The sequence below is a fragment of the Rhinolophus ferrumequinum genome, chromosome 22 (assembly GCF_004115265.2).
Source record: "Rhinolophus ferrumequinum isolate MPI-CBG mRhiFer1 chromosome 22, mRhiFer1_v1.p, whole genome shotgun sequence".
In the NCBI taxonomy this organism is placed as follows: domain Eukaryota; kingdom Metazoa; phylum Chordata; class Mammalia; order Chiroptera; family Rhinolophidae; genus Rhinolophus; species Rhinolophus ferrumequinum.
In genome coordinates this window covers 47,045,707-47,065,262 of record NC_046305.1, presented here as the reverse complement: position 1 = coordinate 47,065,262, position 19,556 = coordinate 47,045,707, and the positions used below count along the sequence as shown (strand labels likewise).

The 19,556-nt window shown below is 46.2% G+C and overlaps 1 protein-coding gene across 1 annotated transcript in view; it reads right to left on the bottom strand.

Annotated features, from left to right (window-relative positions):
- Positions 1 to 19,556, bottom strand: part of PTGFRN (prostaglandin F2 receptor inhibitor) — a 70,533-nt gene that overhangs the window by 34,388 nt on the left and 16,589 nt on the right. Inside the window, exons 2-3 of the mRNA XM_033093026.1 lie at positions 6,521 to 6,889; positions 3,673 to 4,086 (exon numbers count right to left, since the gene is read on the bottom strand). Coding sequence (XP_032948917.1) covers positions 3,673 to 4,086; positions 6,521 to 6,889 — 783 coding nt within the window. The remainder of the gene's footprint in view (positions 1 to 3,672; positions 4,087 to 6,520; positions 6,890 to 19,556) is intronic.

Genomic DNA, 19,556 nt, shown 5'->3' with positions numbered 1-19,556 from the left:
GAATAAACAAACTTAATTGCTCATTGGCAAAAATGTGTTGATTGTAATGGTTCCTATTTTGATGAATAAAGATGTGTTTGAGCCTTGTTATAACGATTTAAAATTCACAGTCCAGAGCCGCAATTACTGTTGCACCAACCTAATAAGACGTAGGTGATTTTCCAGAGAAAGGACAGTTCAGTTCTGACCGGTACATATAATTAGTTGGGGACCAAGGGTAGAGGTTGGAGGCTGGAGTGTAGGAGGTGAGGGTGAAACCATCTTTTGGGTAAAAGGGGGGAAAATCCTAAACAGAAGGACCAGGAAAGTGAAACCAGACAATATGCTTTATGAGTCAAATTTTCAAAATGCAATGTAGTTAGAGCGTTATTTATCCCATTGGACAGACCACCTTCAAGTGAAGCAGAAAGCATACATTCTCAAACCAAAACAATGATTTGTGGATTATCACGCCACTGAGCTCTCTCATTAGGGTGGATGATTAAAAGTACACTGTATTTAGATGAAGCCCTGAAGTATTTGGTGCCACAGTCTCGAGGCAGATGTGGTTCCAGCATTCCCTTGTCACAGCTCTTTACATGGAAACATTTTGCTTTATTTATGGGGGCGGGGGGTGGTAGGGGGAGGTTTAAAAAGAAGTTGAACATCTGTAATCAGAGTAGAAAAACATTTAACTTGCGGTAATGCTCTGGGAACAGCTGCTTAGATGACACACAGCCAACACCCCCCAGGGGTTCAAATGGAGGCACAACCCTGGTCTTCCAGCAAGAGTAGCTCAGCTTCAGCTCACGTCCTGAGCAGGCTCAGCAAAAAAGGCTGGTGCCCAGTTCAGAAGAGACCCAACCCCAAAGCCCAGGCCCTCTGGAGAAAATAGCTTTCATATGAATATTCCAAAGCCTGACAACATTTCAAACAAGTGTTTCAGGCCAAGTTCAAGACCCTCCTTGAGGAAGACAGAAAATGAGGTGGGCACAGTAATTAGAAACAAGAATGTCAAGTCTAATTTCTTACCTCCACCCACACTACAAATTCTTCCTCGTCCTTGACTCTTTTAAAAGTAATTGGAGGATATCTTTTGAGAGTCAGTATGGAAACGGTTGCCCCGAGCCTGCGCTGCGGTTTGAAGCTTCCCACCTACAACGCCTGTGCCCAGAGACCCTGGAATACTGCTGCTGGAGGCCCTCTGTGCCGGCCGCCAGCTACTGGAGGTAAAAGAAGGCTCAGGAGGGAGCCAGCTGAGTGAAGAAGTGGTCAGTATGGGGCTGTGGACTGTATGTATAGAGAAAACAGTCTCACGTTTAGGAATAATGGCAGAAACACCTCTTCAACTATACTTGTCTAGTTCACACTGTACTTTTCTCTCTGTAAGTGGCTAAATATCTTGTCACACCACTAACCATTGTTCCCACATCTTGTGGATTGGGGTGGGGTGGAGGTGGGGAATCACTTGTGGGAAACAAGAAGGAACGGGCTAAAGGGAAAAAAAGAACCAGTTCTAAGGGCCCATAATGCAAGCGGGGACCTCAGACAAAGCCTGCAGCGGTTCAGGCTTTCTCCTATTGGATATTTACTGAATCCATAAACTAGACACTAAAATGTGCGTGAACCGGAGCACTCCTCACATGGGGGGACACTGCCACACAGGTAATGCAGCCCGACCATGTAAGTAGCTTTGTGCTGTTTGTCATAACTATGCAATAACAATATTTAAGAAGCTAACTATGGATAGTGCAGGTGTTAGCAGGAAAAACACCAGCACTCCAGGGTGGTGGTTCTTAACCTGGGGTCCACGAATAGGATTTAGAGAGTCGGTGACATGGATGAGAAAAGAGTTGTGTCTTTGTTTTCACAAATTTCTACTACAGCATCTCCTCTCATTATGAAACTAAGCAACAAACCAGCATAGTATTATCTGTGCCTAGGACTTTGCCCCAGGAGAAGCCACAGAGATTTTCACATCAAGATACAATTGTTGCAAATACTTTAACTATCCTGCACATTCCTCACTACTTAGAAACCCCAGTAGTTGTAAGGCTTGCCACTACGCCTTATTATGTAATGCATTGATAAAGCACAATATTGCTATATATATAACAAATCTGTCTTAAAACTATTTCGATGATGATTTCAACATAATTGCTTTCCTCTGTCATCCTTTGTATGTATTTTATGAATTGAAACGTGAATTCTGAGAAAGGTCTGTGGGCTTCAAAAGACTGCCAAAGAAGCCCAGGATACAAAAAGGTTGTGAACCCCCAGGCTCAGGTGAGAGCCAAATGTTATTTCCTGTCTACCAGATTCAGAGTACTGACTTCTTATAACTAGGTATTATGGGTTCTGTGGCTTGTTTGAAGGTAAAAAAAAAAAAAAAACCCGCCTTCATGACTGACATTCCTGCATAAAGAGAGAACTTGTGGCAAATCTGAAACTCTTAAGCCTTCTGCCCATTAAAACCGTTGTTTAATGCAAGCTGAATCGCTGAGGTTTCTTAGGACAGACTCCAGGCAGGTGACTTCTCAAAAGGAAAGTGACCCAAGTCCATCTGGAAAGTGACTTCCAAGGCCAGCAGAACCAAGACTGACCGTGCCAGGCAGCCCCTCTCTTCGGCACGAGCACCTCCCACCTCATCAACAGCCACGGTCACTGAACCTCAGTCCTGCTTTTACCAAGTCCAGCTCCTGTGTGGTGGTGCAGCAACTTGCAGAGGAAAAATGCTCCCCGTGTACACTGCTTCCTGCTTTCCTTCCCATCTGAGCAAAAGAGTGGCCTCACGCTCACTTTTATACTCAGGAAGTAAGTCCAGCCAAGGGCTTCTCAGTTTACAAAACAGGAGGCAGCAGCTATGGCAGCGAAATACTCTGAGATCAGAAGATGTGAGACCTCCAGAGAACCAAGGACCTCATTCAGCCACAGCAACATCATCCTGAAATGGGATCTTGACACTTTGTCTCTGCCGAAGCGGGAAGCTCCATGAGGCCTGGGAACAATCCTCCAGCACCTCCGACCCCAGAGCCCAGGACACAGCTGGTTGCCTGGTTGATCCTTTGATTTTTCAAAAGGCTGGTTCACACATGACAGGACAAAGAACTTGCTTATAGACCCCAGGGCTGGATGCTCCTAGCCTATGTGTCATACAGGAAATGAGAAGAGGCCCAGCCCCAGAGAACTCCTCACCTAGAAGGGGACAGCATATCTGAGGGAACCTGAAAAGCACGCCTAGAAAATCCACGTTAGAGGGGAGACTTGGGGATGAGCCAGACACACATCCCCAACAGCTGTGGGGAATGACAGATCCAGAGCTTTGGAAACACCACTCACGAGAAAGCCAAGGGAGCCACGTGGGGGCAGTGTCACCCCAAAGCCCCTCTGGACACCAGGCTGGACCTCATTCTGGCACTTAAATGGATTTAATCCTTCAGTCAAAAAACTGTCTTCGTATCATATGGAAACTGCAGCTTCCCCTGGGTTTGAATCCAGATGAAAAGCCGCTGCAAAGCGAAACTACAGGCATAAAGCACAAAACGAACATGCCCTCCCCCTCCCCACTCAACACCTGGCCTCACGTGAGGAGCAGAAATCTTGTCCGAAAAGGATGGGGCGGGCTCCTGCTTAGTTCTGTCATTGGTCAGAAAATAAGATATAGTTTAAAATACCCACTTTCCAGAAGCTCACCTGTCGGCTGCATCACCACAGTGGCCACATCCACGGCTTTTTCTTGAATCTCTTGCCAGTTGCCCTGCTCTTCGATCCACTCGCTGACGACGCACCTGTAGGTGCCCTGGTCCTCGGCCAGCGCCCGGGACACGGAGAGGCGGTACCCGTCGCTCCCCACGGTGTCCAGGCGCACGTCTCCGCTGTGGTAGCGCTGCTCGTAGCCCGGGCCCGGGCGCAGCCGGCCCTCGTGGGTCAGGGCGAGGACACTCTGCCGGGTGGAGCGGTGCCGCAGCTCCCACAGCAGCGCCAGGTGCGTGTGTAGCGTGGACGCAGTGGATGCCACACAGCGCAGCTCGAAGGGCTCGCCCTGGCGCAGGCTCAGGCCCGGGGAGGGCAGCGGGCTGGCGGCCACGCGCAGGGAATCAGCCAGCACTGCGGGGAGAAAACAGACTGTCAACGGGCCACCCAAGCCCCCACCCCAGCAAACACCCATTACCTTCTGACCTGACCAAGGCTGTGACCAGGGACAACTTCCTCCTCCCCTTTCCTGATCTAACGCCTACATTTCCCCATTTTGATTCATCTGTGATGGCAATTGACTTTCTGACGTGAAAATAAAAAAGAGGCCCTAATAAGACCCCCTGCTAGAACTGGGGTGTGTGTGTGTGTGTGTGTGTACTCCCTTTGAGGAGCTGGGCCTTGGGGATGTTCTTCTGCCACCCTTAAGCAACTTACTTTGACCCTTTGTGCCTCAGTTTCCTCATCCCTGAGAAGGGGTGAAAACGGGATGTATTTCAGGGAGCTGACTGAGCGTTTCCAGTTAGGGACGTGCCCTGGGCAGTGCTGGCACTTAGCAATCACCATAAAACAACTGGTTATTACCGTCAAATACTCCTTTATTAGGACACGGGGAGCCTGAGGGATCTTCCAAGAGTTAAAGCAATACAATCCACAGAGGGGAGAGCCAGGCACGCCTGCCTGTGCCCTGAGGCCTGGGAAATGCCTACAATGACTAGAGTGGGCAGAGAGCATCTGCAGGTTAACAACCCATCAGGGAAAGCTGAAGCCTCAGCTCTTTGCTCTATCAGGACCATCTCGAAAAAGGCGGGGCTCCCCCACAGAATCTAAAAAAGGGAACCTGAGACAAAGCAAAGTACTGGCGAGTGCTATTGAGGAAGGAAAGCGACAGTGAGGTAACCAGGAAGGAAGCTTCTACGAAAGGGCAAAGAGAGTCTCCCAGGCTTGTCTGTGAGCTGGATAAGAGAGTCCTCGAACACCAACCACCGTTCACGCTCTCTTTGGTTTTTACCACCATTCCACACTCAGAAACTAAGCTGGTGTCTTTGAGAAGGGACTCCCCTGGATAACAGAAAAACTGCTACATCTTTAGACAAGACCCAGCTCTACTGCAAAAGGAATACGGCGACCTTCTAGTATATACATCAGTCTGTGATTCCAGCTGACATGGCTCAGTCCCCAAAGCCAGTTTATCCCTCAGGGCACAGATAAACAGCTTCAACACCCACGAAGCTCAAGGCCAGACAGATCCTGGACCAGGCACGGCAGCCACCAGGGTGCCACCTGGGCAGCCAACGAGTCTCTTTCATGGGCCCTTCACCTGCTTTCCTGACCCAAGGAAGGGCCTCTCCTTGCTCCTGTTTCTAACGCCTGGAGAAGAACCGGAAAGACACTGGGATGGGGCGGAATGCTCCTGCTGCCTGTAACTCCTCAAGGGGACACAAGGGCGCATCTAATCTCATGAGAGTACAGCATGTGTGTGCTGACTGTAAAAGCAACACATCGTTCAACTGCAGGGCAAGAATGTGTTATGGGACTTTTTTCTAAAAAACACCCGGGATTTTCTATAGGAATAAGAAGAGGTAAAGGAAGAGGTCGATTTGATGTTTCAATACCTATGTGATGGACATGGCTGTTTTGTCACCTCATGAGTCAAATAGGGGACAGTATCTGAGATAGGGCAGGGTTTTACAAATCATTTTTATATCATCATGCTCATTGTCTACTTTCCCCATCCTTAAATACACTCCTATCCTGACATGAATTCTTTTTGGAACAAGGCAAGGTACAAATAAATGCATAATTAAGTAATAAAAATAAAGACGATAACAATGTTTCTATTTTGCAATCCCCAAATTAAAATTTTTGTTCTTGCTCCTTTACTAATGAGCTGTGATTTTTAGGCAAATAATTCACTTATGCTCTTCCATTTTCTCATGTGTAAATTAAGGAAATATCCTGCCCTATTTTCTTCATTGGATTCAGAGAATTGAATGTGTGAGTAAACCTAATCGGACCTGGAAAATGGAAAAAAAAAAAAAAATGGAAAAGAAACCAAAAACAATGCAGATACATAAGGTGTGATACTAGCATCGTCAGGCCAAAGCTTGCAGTATCTCCTCATAAGCTAGCAGTGACCACATCACTGTCTCTACATGTAACGCATACAGCCTCCCAGGGCACGGTGCTGAGGCTTGACGTGTGCTAACTCACCTCGTCCCGACCGCCTTTAAACGAGGCGCTGTTACAGAGAAAGCTGATGGCACATGCCCATGGAAGCTGACAAGGGGTAGAGACATGACGCAGAGCTGGGCTCTCTACCACCATACCCTGCGGCTCACCAGCCAGGGGCTGGTTCAGAACCACAGTGGAGAGACGAGAAAGGACCCTCCGAGGCCATCTGGCCCATCTTCTGCCTTTGAGCAGGTAAAACACGATTATTCCATTGGACAGAGGACGGAGCAGAGCCCCCGAGGAGTTAAGTTGCTTAACAAAGTCACCCACCGCCGAGTGGCAGAGGAAAGTCTGGCCCTGGCATGGCCACCCCGCACCCCCGGTGAGGATGTACCTTTCACCTGCACTGTATCCTCATAGTTGCCCTGGACAGTGGCATCCGTGCTGGGGGTCGAACATTTGTAGTGGCCTTGGTCGGAGGGCTGGACGTTCTTTATGTGGAGCTCCACGGCGTCGTTGGCTGTTCGTCTCAAGAGGATCTCACCCCTCTGCAGGCGCTCCCGGTACAGCTGGGCCGGGAAGCCCACCTCCCAGGTGCTGGCGAGCTCCACGAAGCTGCTCCCCGAAGACGAGAAGCTCCAGTCAAAGTTCTGCTCGCTGGGGCCGTCATAGTCGCTGACGTTGCAGGGGATGACCAGCTCGGTACCCACCACCCGCGCCAGGCTGCCGGCGGGAACTCTCACCACGCGCCCTCGACAGAGAGCTGCAACGACAAGGGGTGAAAGGTGGGTCTTGGATCACGCCAGGTCTTCCTGGTTGGTGTAAACGCAGGTGCTCCCGTTTGCAGGCACACGTGGCAGAAACGTGACATCTGAACAGCTGGGGAACATGGTGTCCTGCCTGTGCGTGTACAGAAGGAGGGAAAGCCCATCCCTGGACCCGCGAGCGAGGGGTACACCCCTGAAATGAGTACCTCTCACTCAACAGTTTCCTAGGATTGACAGGGAGGAAAATGAGCATGAAAAGTAGGCTGACTCTAAACCTGAATAGCTTCTGCCCTCCCGTTACTATTTAAACCCACCACTCAATGTGATGTAGAAGTCTGTTAGGTTTTGTGAGAAAGAAAAGGACACAGCTAATCAAGTATTTACACTTCTGTCCACCGGGTATCAGCCCTCCTCCCTGGAGACCATTCCCTGGGGCGCCTGAGACCTGATTTACATCGATGGATGCCGATTGTTAAATCTTGGAGCAGCCTGCTGATAAAATGATTTAACTCCGATTATCTGACATTGCCTATAAATTAATTTTAAAATATGACGACTCTACCGAGTATTAATTTTCTATTTTCTGGCTCATTTCTCTCTCTCTACTCTTCACCCTGATCTAAATTCAGAACGAGGATGGGAAAACGCAATGGGAGAGAGTACCTCGTCTGGTGGGTTGCTGGGTTGGGTATTGTTAGGAACGCAGCAACTTAACTTGCTGGGGACAAAGCCAGGGGACAAAGCCAAACGTTCACTGGCATCCCTGCCCCCAGAACACAAGCCCCTGGTAGGGCCCGTAGGGCCCATCACATGTGGGACCTTTAAGATGTCTTCATTGCAATGAAACGCAACACGATTCTGTAGCACGCTTACTATCCGTGTTTAGCATTGCAGTTCAGACCAAATGGACTTGTACGGCTCCTCCTGGGTGTTCCATAAATAAGCAGAGCACTAAGGTCTACAGGAAAAAGCATGGACTCTGAAATCAAGGCGATGCAGAAGGACCTCCCAGCTTTGGCTTCTTCAACCATAAAATGGGGCAGGAAGGACTCACTGAGCTGAGGAACTAAAACCCCTAGCTGAGTCTCTCATGTAATACGAGCTCAATAAAATGGGAACTTCGATTACTTATTTCCAATGTTGTGTTTTCTCTATGAGTTGAATTGTGTCCCCCTCCCGCCTAAAATTCCTGTTGAAGGCCTAGCTCCCAGTACCTCAGAATGTGTGACCTTATTTGGAAATACGGTCATTGCAGATGTAATTATTTAAGTTGTGATGAGATCACACTGGAATAGCGTGGGCCCTTATTCAATGACAGGTGTCCTTAAAAGGGGGGAGGTCTGGACACAGCCACGCACACAGAGAGAACAGCATGTGAAAATAAAGGCAGAGAAGGGGGTAGTATATCTACAAGCCAAGGAAAATGCCAAGGAACACCAAAGATTGCCAGCAAACCCCCAGAAGCTCGGGGAGAGGCCTGGAACAGATTCTCCCTTACATATCCCTCTGAAGGAACCAGCCCTGCTGACACCTCGACTGCTAGTCTCCAGGACTGTGAGACAATAAATTTCTGTTGTTTAAGCCACCCACTCTGTGGTACTTTGTCACAGGAGCCCCAGCAAAATAATACACAATCGTTGCTTGTTTTTCAGTGATGTAATTCTTGCTTTTCAAACTCTGGGTTGCCACCATTTAGTGGGTTGTAAAATGAATTTATAGTAGTTACGACAGCATGTGTGTATGTTTTCATAATGACATTAAACAGAATAGGAAATATCAGAGTCCATTACACTTAGCAAGACGCAATTGTGTCTCATTAAGTTTTGTCAGGCAAACAAAGGTATGTGTATCCCCGATTATGGTGAAAATCTTTTATACTAATTTGTGTCAGGGCAAAAAAACAAACAAACGAAAAAGAACGTCGAGGAATGCTTTTGCAAAGTCAGCTCTTGTTTTCTCCACCCATTATCACACTGACTTTGAGAAGGAAAAAGGAAATTTCCACATAGGAGAAACAGTGATGGAGACAGTCGGCACTCAGAGCAGGGGGCGCTGGCGGCCTTCTCCTCCCAGCCCAGCCAGCACAGGTCCCGCCTGTTCTCCAGTTCTATGAAAAGCTGCTGCACCCTACTTCACTCTCCTTAAAAACAAAGGGACTGGCTCTGGTAACTCAGAACGATGGGTCACCTTTCTTCCCATGGAGAATAGTACTACGAACCCCAGACTCTCAAGGGGTAGTGCTGGAACATGCTGTGACTTTCTTCCTAAGGCAACGCAGTGCCTAGAGGATGACGTCCGTGACCTAACGCCTAGACCTTCCAGCAAACGCTCACGCATGGGGTGCCGCCTGGCATTGCTGAAGTGCCCCTCAGATGGGCTGACCCTGCACCCCCATTCCTCGGATGGACACTGGAGCTGAAACCAAGTAAATCAGAAATCCTCCCAGCTCATGTTTGCTGAAAATTCTCAGGAAGACACCTTTCCTCTCCTCTGGACATACAGTAATATACCATTGATTTGCGCTAAAGCTGCACGTGGGCAGCCCTCCCGACGAGGTGAGGAAGCGTCTACAGTAGAAGACCCAGGCCGACAATCACCAGAACCAGAGAGAACGTACCCTAGTGACCTGATGGCATCATCTGAGCCACTGGATCCAGCCTTCTGGATCATTCTACATTCACCCAGACACACACACACACACACACATCCTTCCTCAGGACATTTGAGTTTCTTGCAATTCCATTCACCTCCACTTAGGATCCTTAATCTAATTTCTGTCACTGGCAGCACAGGGTGTTGAAATAATACCTAACTACCCGGCAGCGAAACCATCATCACCCCAGTTCACAAGGGAAATAGCTGATCTCTCTTGTTTCCGCTGTAGAGATTCAGACAATTCTGAATCTTCCTAAGAAACCAGTCAGAAAAGTGTCAAGGTGAAGGTCCGTAAGAGGCTACCCAGCCTCGTGCTTACCCTTCATGTGCCCAAGTTTCCTCATCTGTGAAATGGAGACAATAGTCACCACACACTCCATCCTTACGAGGCTGAGGATTAAACTGTAAAGCTCCAGACAGAGCTGCCACGTGGCACAGGTACGGGGTTCATCGGCTTTGCCTGATCTCAATCATTGCCCTCACTTCCTTGGCAAGGTTCCCTCATGTGTACATCTTTTCAATTCTTATCCATTGTCAAGAAGTTGACCAGGGTTGACAACTGCCCAATGGGGCGCTCAGGCATGAGATGACAGCCTTTGTAGGGTCCTTATCTTTATTCTTAGTGACTGGAGCTTGGGAAACTGATCCAATCTCGGCTCTCCAATCCTGCCTCCACATGGTTGCCCAAAATCACCCTTTGAACACACAAATAACGTGTCACTTCCCTGGTCCAAAGCCTTTAATGGCTTCTTCTCACTTACAGGGTACCGTCTATCTTCCAGGCACCCCCACTGCCATCACCCAGGTTTACGCCACCTTCTCGCTCCCCTGAATTCTTACTGCGTGACAACCTCCCAGCTGGCCTCCTGGCTTCCACTCTCCGCCTCTATTCTCAACACAGCAAAGGGACCTTTTAAAAACTTAAGTGGTATTCTGTCATTTCTCTGCTCAAAACTCTCCAGTCACTCCGCATCTCACGCAGGTAAACCCGAAATCCTCACAGAGGTCATCAAGGCCTCGGAGAATCTGGCGCTCTGTGTTTCACGAACCTCCTGCTCCTCTCCCACTGGCTCCCTCCACTACACGTCAGCCATGCTTTCCTCCTAAAGTTTCTAGAAGAAACCAGACCTGCCGCAGCCTCGGGGCTTTTGCATGTTTCCTCAGGCCAGAACATTCTCAGACCCCCTGCGCCGGCTCCTTCACCAGCTTCAGATCTTTACTCCAATGTCACCTTCAGAACAAGGCCTTCATGTCCACCTGAAAACGGCACCCCCACCCCCTCCATTCTTGCTCTTCTGGCCAAATTGTCTCCTTCTCATTTATCACTAATATACTTTATACGCATGTATGTTATTTTTACAATTATTTATTGTCTGTCTCTTCCCACTAGCATCTAAGTTCCATAAGAGCGGTGGTTTTTATCTGTCTTGTTCACTACTGAATGCAGTGCCTAGAACAGGGCATGGTACACAGTCATTGTTCAATAAATATTTGCTAAATGAGTGACTGAAAAAAAGGCATGAAAGATGATTCGCGGTCTGGCCCATGGCTACCACTCCAGTTTCTCCCACCATTCTCCCACCCTGTAATGCTTCTGCTCCAACAAAACAAATGACCCTTCATTTTCTAGAAGTGTGGTGCTCTAGGTCCTGGGACCCGCCCAGGTGGCCCCGGGCATTTCCCGGGAGCGGTCATGGGACCTTTGCACCCCGTGGCCTCTGCCTCTGTGCCTCCTGGACTACCCTCCCACCAATCTCATCCTCCTACAAGAAGCAGCTCCAGCACCACCCTGCCTGGGAAGCCTCCCCCACCCCATCTCCCCTGGGATCACTCAGGCACTCCTGCCTCCATGTTCCAACTCAACCTGCGAAAGTACCTTCAATGCTGGCTACGTTATAGTGCCGCCGGGAAAAGTAAAGCAGATATGAACAGATGCCAGAAAGATCAAATCTAATCTAAAAAGATATAAACCAGGGCCGTGTCTTGCATGCAGAACTGAGCTGTCCCCTCATCCATGCAAATCCAGATTTTAAACTTTGGTAACAGAATTTCAGCTTGTTACAAGCAATCTGGTATTTAGCACTGATTTCTTGTAATGGTGCTAAATAACAGCTAATAATATTTTTAAATAAATGTAACTTGTAAAAAAAATAAAGCATATGGCTCTTTTCAAATCAAAACGATTATCTGCATAGCCACACGTTGCCAGTTTCTGTCAAAACCTCTTGTAAAAGTTGATAACTGAGGAGAAAAGAAGGAAATTTTCCTCCGGTTTTCTAAATTCTACCAGCATTTCAAATTAAGAGCCCCAAACACTTTGGTACCTGAACTGTGACGAGACTAGTTCTCCATAAAAAATGTCTCTACTTAAGTAGCAACTTAAAATTATGGTTTCATTTGTTTTCAGGGGTCAACATAAGAAACCTCCATATGAAAAACATTTTTTTTATCACCCTTAAAAGTACCGAGGACAACATCGTGCTGTTTGATGACTCAAGCATCCATATGATAAAATTCCCTTAGAATTTAGTACCAAAAAATAATACCTGTTGGTGGACCACTATACATTCTTTCCCCAGAAAACAAGAACCATATATATATATATATATTTCCCTTGCCACTCAAACCAGTTATCACAGCCCAGAGGACCGCTGACGCTCAAGACAAAATAAGGGGGCTTTAATGTCACGTGGTACAGGGGTATTAAGGCCTCTATGCCAAACCATTAGCAATCCCAATTACTAAGTGGTCCAGCACGTGTAATGCCCTGATGAGATCAGACTCTCTTAGATAAGGTGCAGAACCCTCCATTGCCTCCTACTTCTCTTTTAAAGAAAAATTTGCCTAAGCCTACAAAAAAACACATAAACCAAATCCACCAAAAGCCCAATACAACTGTTATTGCTAGTTTCATCTCTTTTCTCTATCCCACCTTCCAAGTCCTGTTTTCCAACATATGTGGAATCCATGTGTCCTTTTGTACCTTAGCTTCAAGGAAGTCCTGTACCAAGTATGATGGTAACTATGGAAACTACCCACAGCTTAAATTTCTAATGATTATCTCCTTCCACTGTCTCTACATCTTCCCCGTGCCTTCCCAGCTACCCTTGTACTTTTGATTCTTTCTACCCTTCAAGTTTTCATTGCATGTACATGTACATATCATTGCAAACTGCCTCAAATACTTTTTTGGGAGGAGGGGATGTAAGTAGAGTATAAATTTCAAAAGACCAGTAATTGCGATTTCCACTTCAGGATAGAGTAGCTTTTATCAGATCAATTCCAGCCCTGAGAACAAGATGCGTAAAACACAAGAAACTGGTAACTGAATACATTGGTGAGCAATCCAGGTATCCAGGATCAGGGGTCCCGATCACTCCAAGGTAGAACGGACAATGTTCACTGCTTTTTCTCTAGATATATCTGCCAATTTTCAGAGGTGTGGGCCACAGATTTAAATAAAGCTAGTAGCTCAGGGCGGCCAGCATCTCACGGGGCCAAGACGACAACAACAGAAGTTGGGGCCACTAAGAAAGTCATAGTTTGTGGAGCCAAGATCCTAGGGAAAAGGCAACAGCAGGGAGGCACGCACACTGCTTTGCCCCTCAAAGCAACTGACATTATGAAAATGGCTTGGGGTCGGGGGATGAGTGCCGGAGAAGCTAAGCAGAAAGTAAATACGAAGAGGCTAAAAGGTTAAGAAAGTGTTCAACCATCTCAGCACTGGAGAAACAACAGTTGGAATTCCCAGTTCACAAAGGAAGGCAGACTATAGTAAATACCCCAGACTCTCAATTACTATGCCTTTGGGGGAAGAGCAAAGCTGAAAAACCAATTAGCTCTCATCAGTACTGAAACCCAGTCTCAAAACATCTCAATTCCTTATTAGATTATGGTGAGCTTCTCTTACTCTATAAGCCTGCCAGAAGAAAAAAAAAAAAAAAAAAAGTAAATCTTGGGGAGAAGATAACATCATACAGACCTGCTATAATTTTTCAGTATCCTATCAAAACTTACCAGACATTCTATACGACAGGACCAAATGACTGAAAACAAAAAGAGAAAAACACAGACAATAGAAACAGATCCACAGGGATCCAGATATTGGTGTTATTGGATACGGACTTTTAAATAACTGTGATTAGGTTACTAAAGAAATAAACAACAGGACTTCACTTCTTAACTGAAATCTATTAAAATAATCAAACTGAAATTCTAGAACCAAAATATATACACACACACACACGTGTGTGTGTAGCAGGGGTGCAAAAAAATGTATACACATGACTTACATTCATCTTTTGTTATCGGTATATATTGAGTATTACAATTTTAACACAGTTTTCTCCTTTCTTAAAATGTGTATGTATTTTTTTGGTACCCTCTGTCTATATATCATATGAAATTAAGAGCTCAATAAATGGCTCTGATAGCAAATTAGATGCAGCAGAAAAGAAATCAGTGTAACTTATCCAAACGGAAGCCTAGGGTGTCAAAAAGGATGAAATATACAGAAAAGAATCTAAGAGACCCATGAGAAACAGTAAAAAGCTCAAACGTATTATGGAGTTCCAGGAGGAGGAAGAATATGGTCGAATTAGGCAGAATTCATTTTTGAAGAGATAATGGCTAAGATGTTTCTTAAAGCAACAAAAGACATGCCACAGATCCAAGAAGCACCACGTATCATAAGCAGTATAAATACAAAGAAGACCACACCTCGGTACGTCACAGTATAACGGCTGAAAGGCAGAGAAAGGAGCAAAGATATAACTGATGGCTGCCTTTCTACAGAAAACATGCTCATCAGACAATGGAATGACATCTTTAAAGTGATGAAGGAAAATAACTGCCAAGCTAGAATCCTACACAGAGAAAAATCCTTTTTAAACAAGGCAAAATAAATATGCTTTCAACCAACTCTCAACAAGGGAAAGAGAATTAACAAAAAGAAACACTACAGAAACACCAAAAAGAAATATTAAAGGGAGTTCTTCAAACAGAAGGAAAATGATCCCAGAGGCAATCATAGAAAGGTATAAAGGCACAAAAGAGCAAAAAAAAAAGGGTATCTATGTGGGTAAGTCTACTGAATATTGATGATATACTACAATATTAGTAATGTCTGCTGGAATTTAAAATATATGCACAATTAAAATATATAACATCAACAGCACAAAAAGTGAGAGAAAGAGTGGAATACATGGAGCTTAAATGTTCTAAGGTCTTGCATTATCCTGGTAATGATGAAAGGGCCACCAGTAGACCCTAAGCAGTCAACAGTGTATATTCGAATCTCTAGAATAACCACAGAAGTGAAAGAATGGATAATAAATAAACTATTGGGGGAGGGGGCAAAGGGGAATAATAAAAAAATACTTGATTAATCAAAGAATCCATAATTTCAACTAAAATCATGTATTTATCTTGTGACGTGTTCACTCTGATTCATCATCAAATCTCTCTCAAGAGGAGTGGGACAGAGGAAGAGGAGTAATAATATACTGTGTCTCCCTCATACGCCGTGCACTGAGGACGCACTATTCCTAATTCGTCTTAATTCATCCACAGAACAGAACCGTAAGATAGATCCTACCACCCCTCTCACAGAACGGAGGAAACAGGACTCACATGGAGACTCACAGACGTTCCATAACTTGCTCAAGGTCATAACAGCTGTTAAGTGAGGGCCTCAAACCCACGTATCTGGCCTACACACGGCACGGTCAAGACAAAGATGGGCTGGGTTGGTTTGCCTTCAACTGCGCGACTGATATGGCTGCCTTCTGTTGATTTTGCCTTTGCTCTGAGTAGAAAGAAGCTTGAAATTCCCTATAAAATATTTCAGATTCTCCAAGGTCAATGTAAACCAGACAGGCAGCAAAGTAACAGAAATGAGTTCCTCAGAGAGAAGTATGTATCCTCAATACGAAGTGGACAGATGAGAGAAGTAGAGAAGTGGGATTGTTAAAAATACCTTCCAGTTTCTTCAAAACTTTTTCTCACCTACTACCTTCATTATTTTAAGTAATACTAATTTAAACGTCACAGGCTTTCATATTCAAAAAGAGGTAAAAGGGACTTTATTCCGAAATCATGTAAGAAGGGCTTTTTGGAAGCCCACTGCTCTGCCTTTTCAGCAGAATAGATAACGAACAAGCAGGAGGTTATAGTTTGCAGATTACCATTCGCCTACCTTTGAGGTACTCAAGAAAGCAATTCAATGCCTTCAACTTTTCTCTGTCGTATAGAATGGACAGGGGTAGGCAAGAAAAGTCAGGCAAGTTTTTCTAGGTAAGCTATTCCTTCAATGCTTATTTCAATAAGAGCTCCCTGTGAGGAATCATTGAGACAAGCTAACGAAGACTCAACTGTTTCTACCGTCTTCCACCCCCTCATGATATCCATGGGAAATAGATTTTATTTCTTGGGTTATCACCAACATTATTCTAAATCAAGACCTGCAGAGCACAGCAAAGGACTTTTGCAACTGTTTCTACTATTGCTCAAATTTTATCACCTCACCGAGCTGCCTGGAAGCCAACAGCCTGACTTTCCAATCGGGGCCACTTGGAAAATGAGTATTGATTGGCAGTTTTGAATCTGGCGGTACAGGTGGAGCTGAAATGCTGAAACTAAACAGCTGATGGTATTTTAGTTCCCTTATAAAAGGACAACCAAGTCCCTTTTCCTGAGTCTTTACAAAGCCTTTAAGAAGGGCTGGGGGCCTCAAGATTTCCACATGGAGTTCCCAGTTCACATGTGAACTAGAAATGAACACACAGACAATCAAACCTGCAAACTCTCCTAGAGCCTATGTTGCAGTATCTGACTCAACCAATGAAAAACCTTTGTCTCTTCGTGTCTTGCCACTGAGAGGCCTGGCAGGAAGGGACCGTGCCAGCTTTCATCGAGACAGTCCCTAAGTGATGAAAATGCAGCATTAAACAAGTTACAGCCAGCAGAGAACGTGTAATGAAATCACATATGGCAGTACTTCAAAATCCCATCTGAACGCAAATAAGGTTCTACTGGAGGCCTTATTATCATTAAAAAAGAGAAAAAAAGTTCAGTTAAGACCTCACTGAGATACACTTGGGAAACATGTTAGTTACTCACTCGACAAACAACTGAGCAAGAAGCACCAATGCTAGATGACAGGTGAGAGAGAAAGGGAAAACGGCCTTATATTTGATATGTTAAGGGACTTATACATGATATGTTAAGGGTCAGAAAGTGTACAAAAAAATTATAATATAAGAAAGGATGGGGAGGCCGGATGGCTCAGTTGGTTAGAGCGTGAGCTCTCCACAACAAGGTTGCCGGTTCAATTCCCGCATGGGATGGTGGGCTGCGCCCCCTGCAACTAAGATTAAAAACGGCGACTGGACTTGGAGCTGAGCTGCGCCCTCCACAACTAAGATTGAAGGACAAGAACTTGGAGCTGATGGGCCCTGGAGAAGCACACTGTCTGTCCCCCAATATTCCCCAATAAAATTTATTTAAAAAGGAAAGGATGGAAGTAACCAAAGAGAGGTACTAAAAAGTGCCACGGAGTTCAAAAGTGAGGATGTGTCCATCCAAAAAGATTAGGGAAAAGCTTCATGCATTGTCAACATCTGAACTGGGCCTTTGACAAACGGTTGGTGGGGAGGGAAGGCGGGACGGGACACACTGAGGAGGAAGGTGCCCAGAGTTAAAGGGGGGAGCCCAAGGAGAGGACCTGTGGGGGTGGTGAAGAGGAGGGTGATGAGAGCAGACGGGGGCGGACACAGGGGAGGGCAGGCGGGAGCCCTCTACAAGACGACAGAGAAGTAATAAGAATCAAAACACGGGCTGAATAAAAATGCTGAGAATGGGGAGGCAGCAGCTCTGAGAGCCAAGCTAGAAAGATCGACTGACAGACCCGTCGGAGGGAAGGAAGCACAGTGGAGGAAAATGGTCCATGAGAGTTAGACGAGTTGAGAGTCCACGCGGCGGTGGGAACGGAAGCCCCTAAAAGACAGCTGAGCCTCACATGAAGGTGAAATCACATGCATGGAGGGAGCGGGGTGAGGAGAAGATGTGGGAGTCAGAGAGGTGACTGGGGGACGGAGTACCGAGAAAGAGAGAACGGAACAAAACCATAGCAGACTCCTGTATCTCAGACACAAGCAGAAGAAAAACAGCAGAGAAAAAGGAATAGTGGCCAGTGAGAAAGAAAACCAGAAAAGTCTATGTCCTAGCAGCCAAGGGATGCAAGAATTTCCGGGAGGAAAGGTGGGGAGTAACATCGACTGTTTTACTTATAGACAAACCCATCTGCTTGCTCCTGGTAGACGCCCAGCTCCGAAGGCAGAACCTGTTTCTTACCCATATCTGCATCTTACACATTCCTACAGCAGACTCCTATTATGTTTCAGTCTGAAGGAAAAATGAACAATGTCAAGCCTGCAGGAAAGGCTAGTATCATGCAGGGTGTCAGGCGGGGTCTCTGGTCCCACTCCCCACACAAGAACGCAGGACATGGTGAGGCCAAAAAGGAACACCCACGGAGCCATAAGTAGGGGAGTCACACCACTACACTCTCGCTGGCGGCTGGGTTGGAGACACAGGAACCAGGAGCAACACAATTCTCAACCCTCACTGTGCCGCTTGCAGGCTCAGCCACCACCTTCTTGCTAGGCCCCATTTTCTGCTAGCCTAGACACGGCAGTTATATTCATGGCTAATGGCTCACTGGTTACAGCTGACGGCCAACTAGCCACAGCTGATGGCCATTTGATCCCAGTCGATGGCCATTTACTACCTGAGCCAGCACCTTTCTATGTGAGGCCGAGAGCCTGGAAACTGCTTTTTGGGGCTCTGTCCCCACAGCTAGGTAGACGGGTGCTGAGAAAAGCCTACGGAACTGATGACTAAGTGGTCACTGGTGACGTCCACAAAGGTGCATTGTCAGTGATGTAGTGTGGGACTTGGAGAGAAAGAGCCAGAAGAAAGGGAACAATCAAACATGCAAGGAAGAAGATAGGGCACCGCCATGAAACCGACCCCAAAGCAGGTGTGGAGGTTCAGAAGGAGCCACCCCGAGATGTGCCTCAGTGGTATGCAGATTCCTTGGAGCTAAAGGCAACTTTAGCCTCAGGCTCAAGAGAAACTTCTGCCCCTCCCTTTAACTACAAAAAAAAAAAAAAAAAAAAAAATCTTGAATGAGGGGTCTCGCCCATGAGATTATCAATGATAACCTCTTTTGACCCATCTACAGAGTAGAACAAACCTCTATTTACTAAACATCTGCTCTTCTTATCCTCCTGCAATGGCCCTGTGAAGCCCCCAAGGCACTCTACCTCATTCCCTAGCTCAGAACCTATGTTCCCTTTCTATCTCTGAACCTCTGGGGAATGTGGGGTCTCTGACTCACTCACGTCTGCGGGGTTTCCATCCGGTTTCCATGCGCATGTATTAAATTTGATCATTTTCTCTTGCTAATCTGCCTCCTGTCTATTTGATTATTAGACCAGCCAGAAGAAGAACCTTGAAGGTAGAGGAAAGTTTGTTCCTCCCCGAGACAAGCTCTGGCTTGAGCCTCTGGGTACATAGGAAAGCCATTTACTGAGATGAGGGACTCAGTTGTATCAGGCAAAGATAGAGTTCTCTTCTGGCCGTTTTAAGTTTGAGTTGCCTGTTAGACATGAGAGTGGAGTAGGCAGTAGATATGTATCCCTGGAGCTGGGGAGGGGGGAGGTCCAAGCAGAGACAGTCATTGAAGAGTCATCAGCACATAGATGGTATTTAAAACCACAGGGTGCCCGGGGTCACACAGGGAGAGAGTATACACAGAGGAAAAAAGAGCCAAAGATAGAGCCCTGACTTTTCTCAGAATTTAGGAGAAAACTATAGGTAAAAATAGAGAAATGTTTGAGGCAAAAAGCTTGAGGAACCTTGGCGTGGTCTCCCTTGTGTCCGTCAAGTAGGAGAGGGGTTAGATGTTGGAAATCATGGGAAAGGTTTAGAACAAGCATCAGAAGG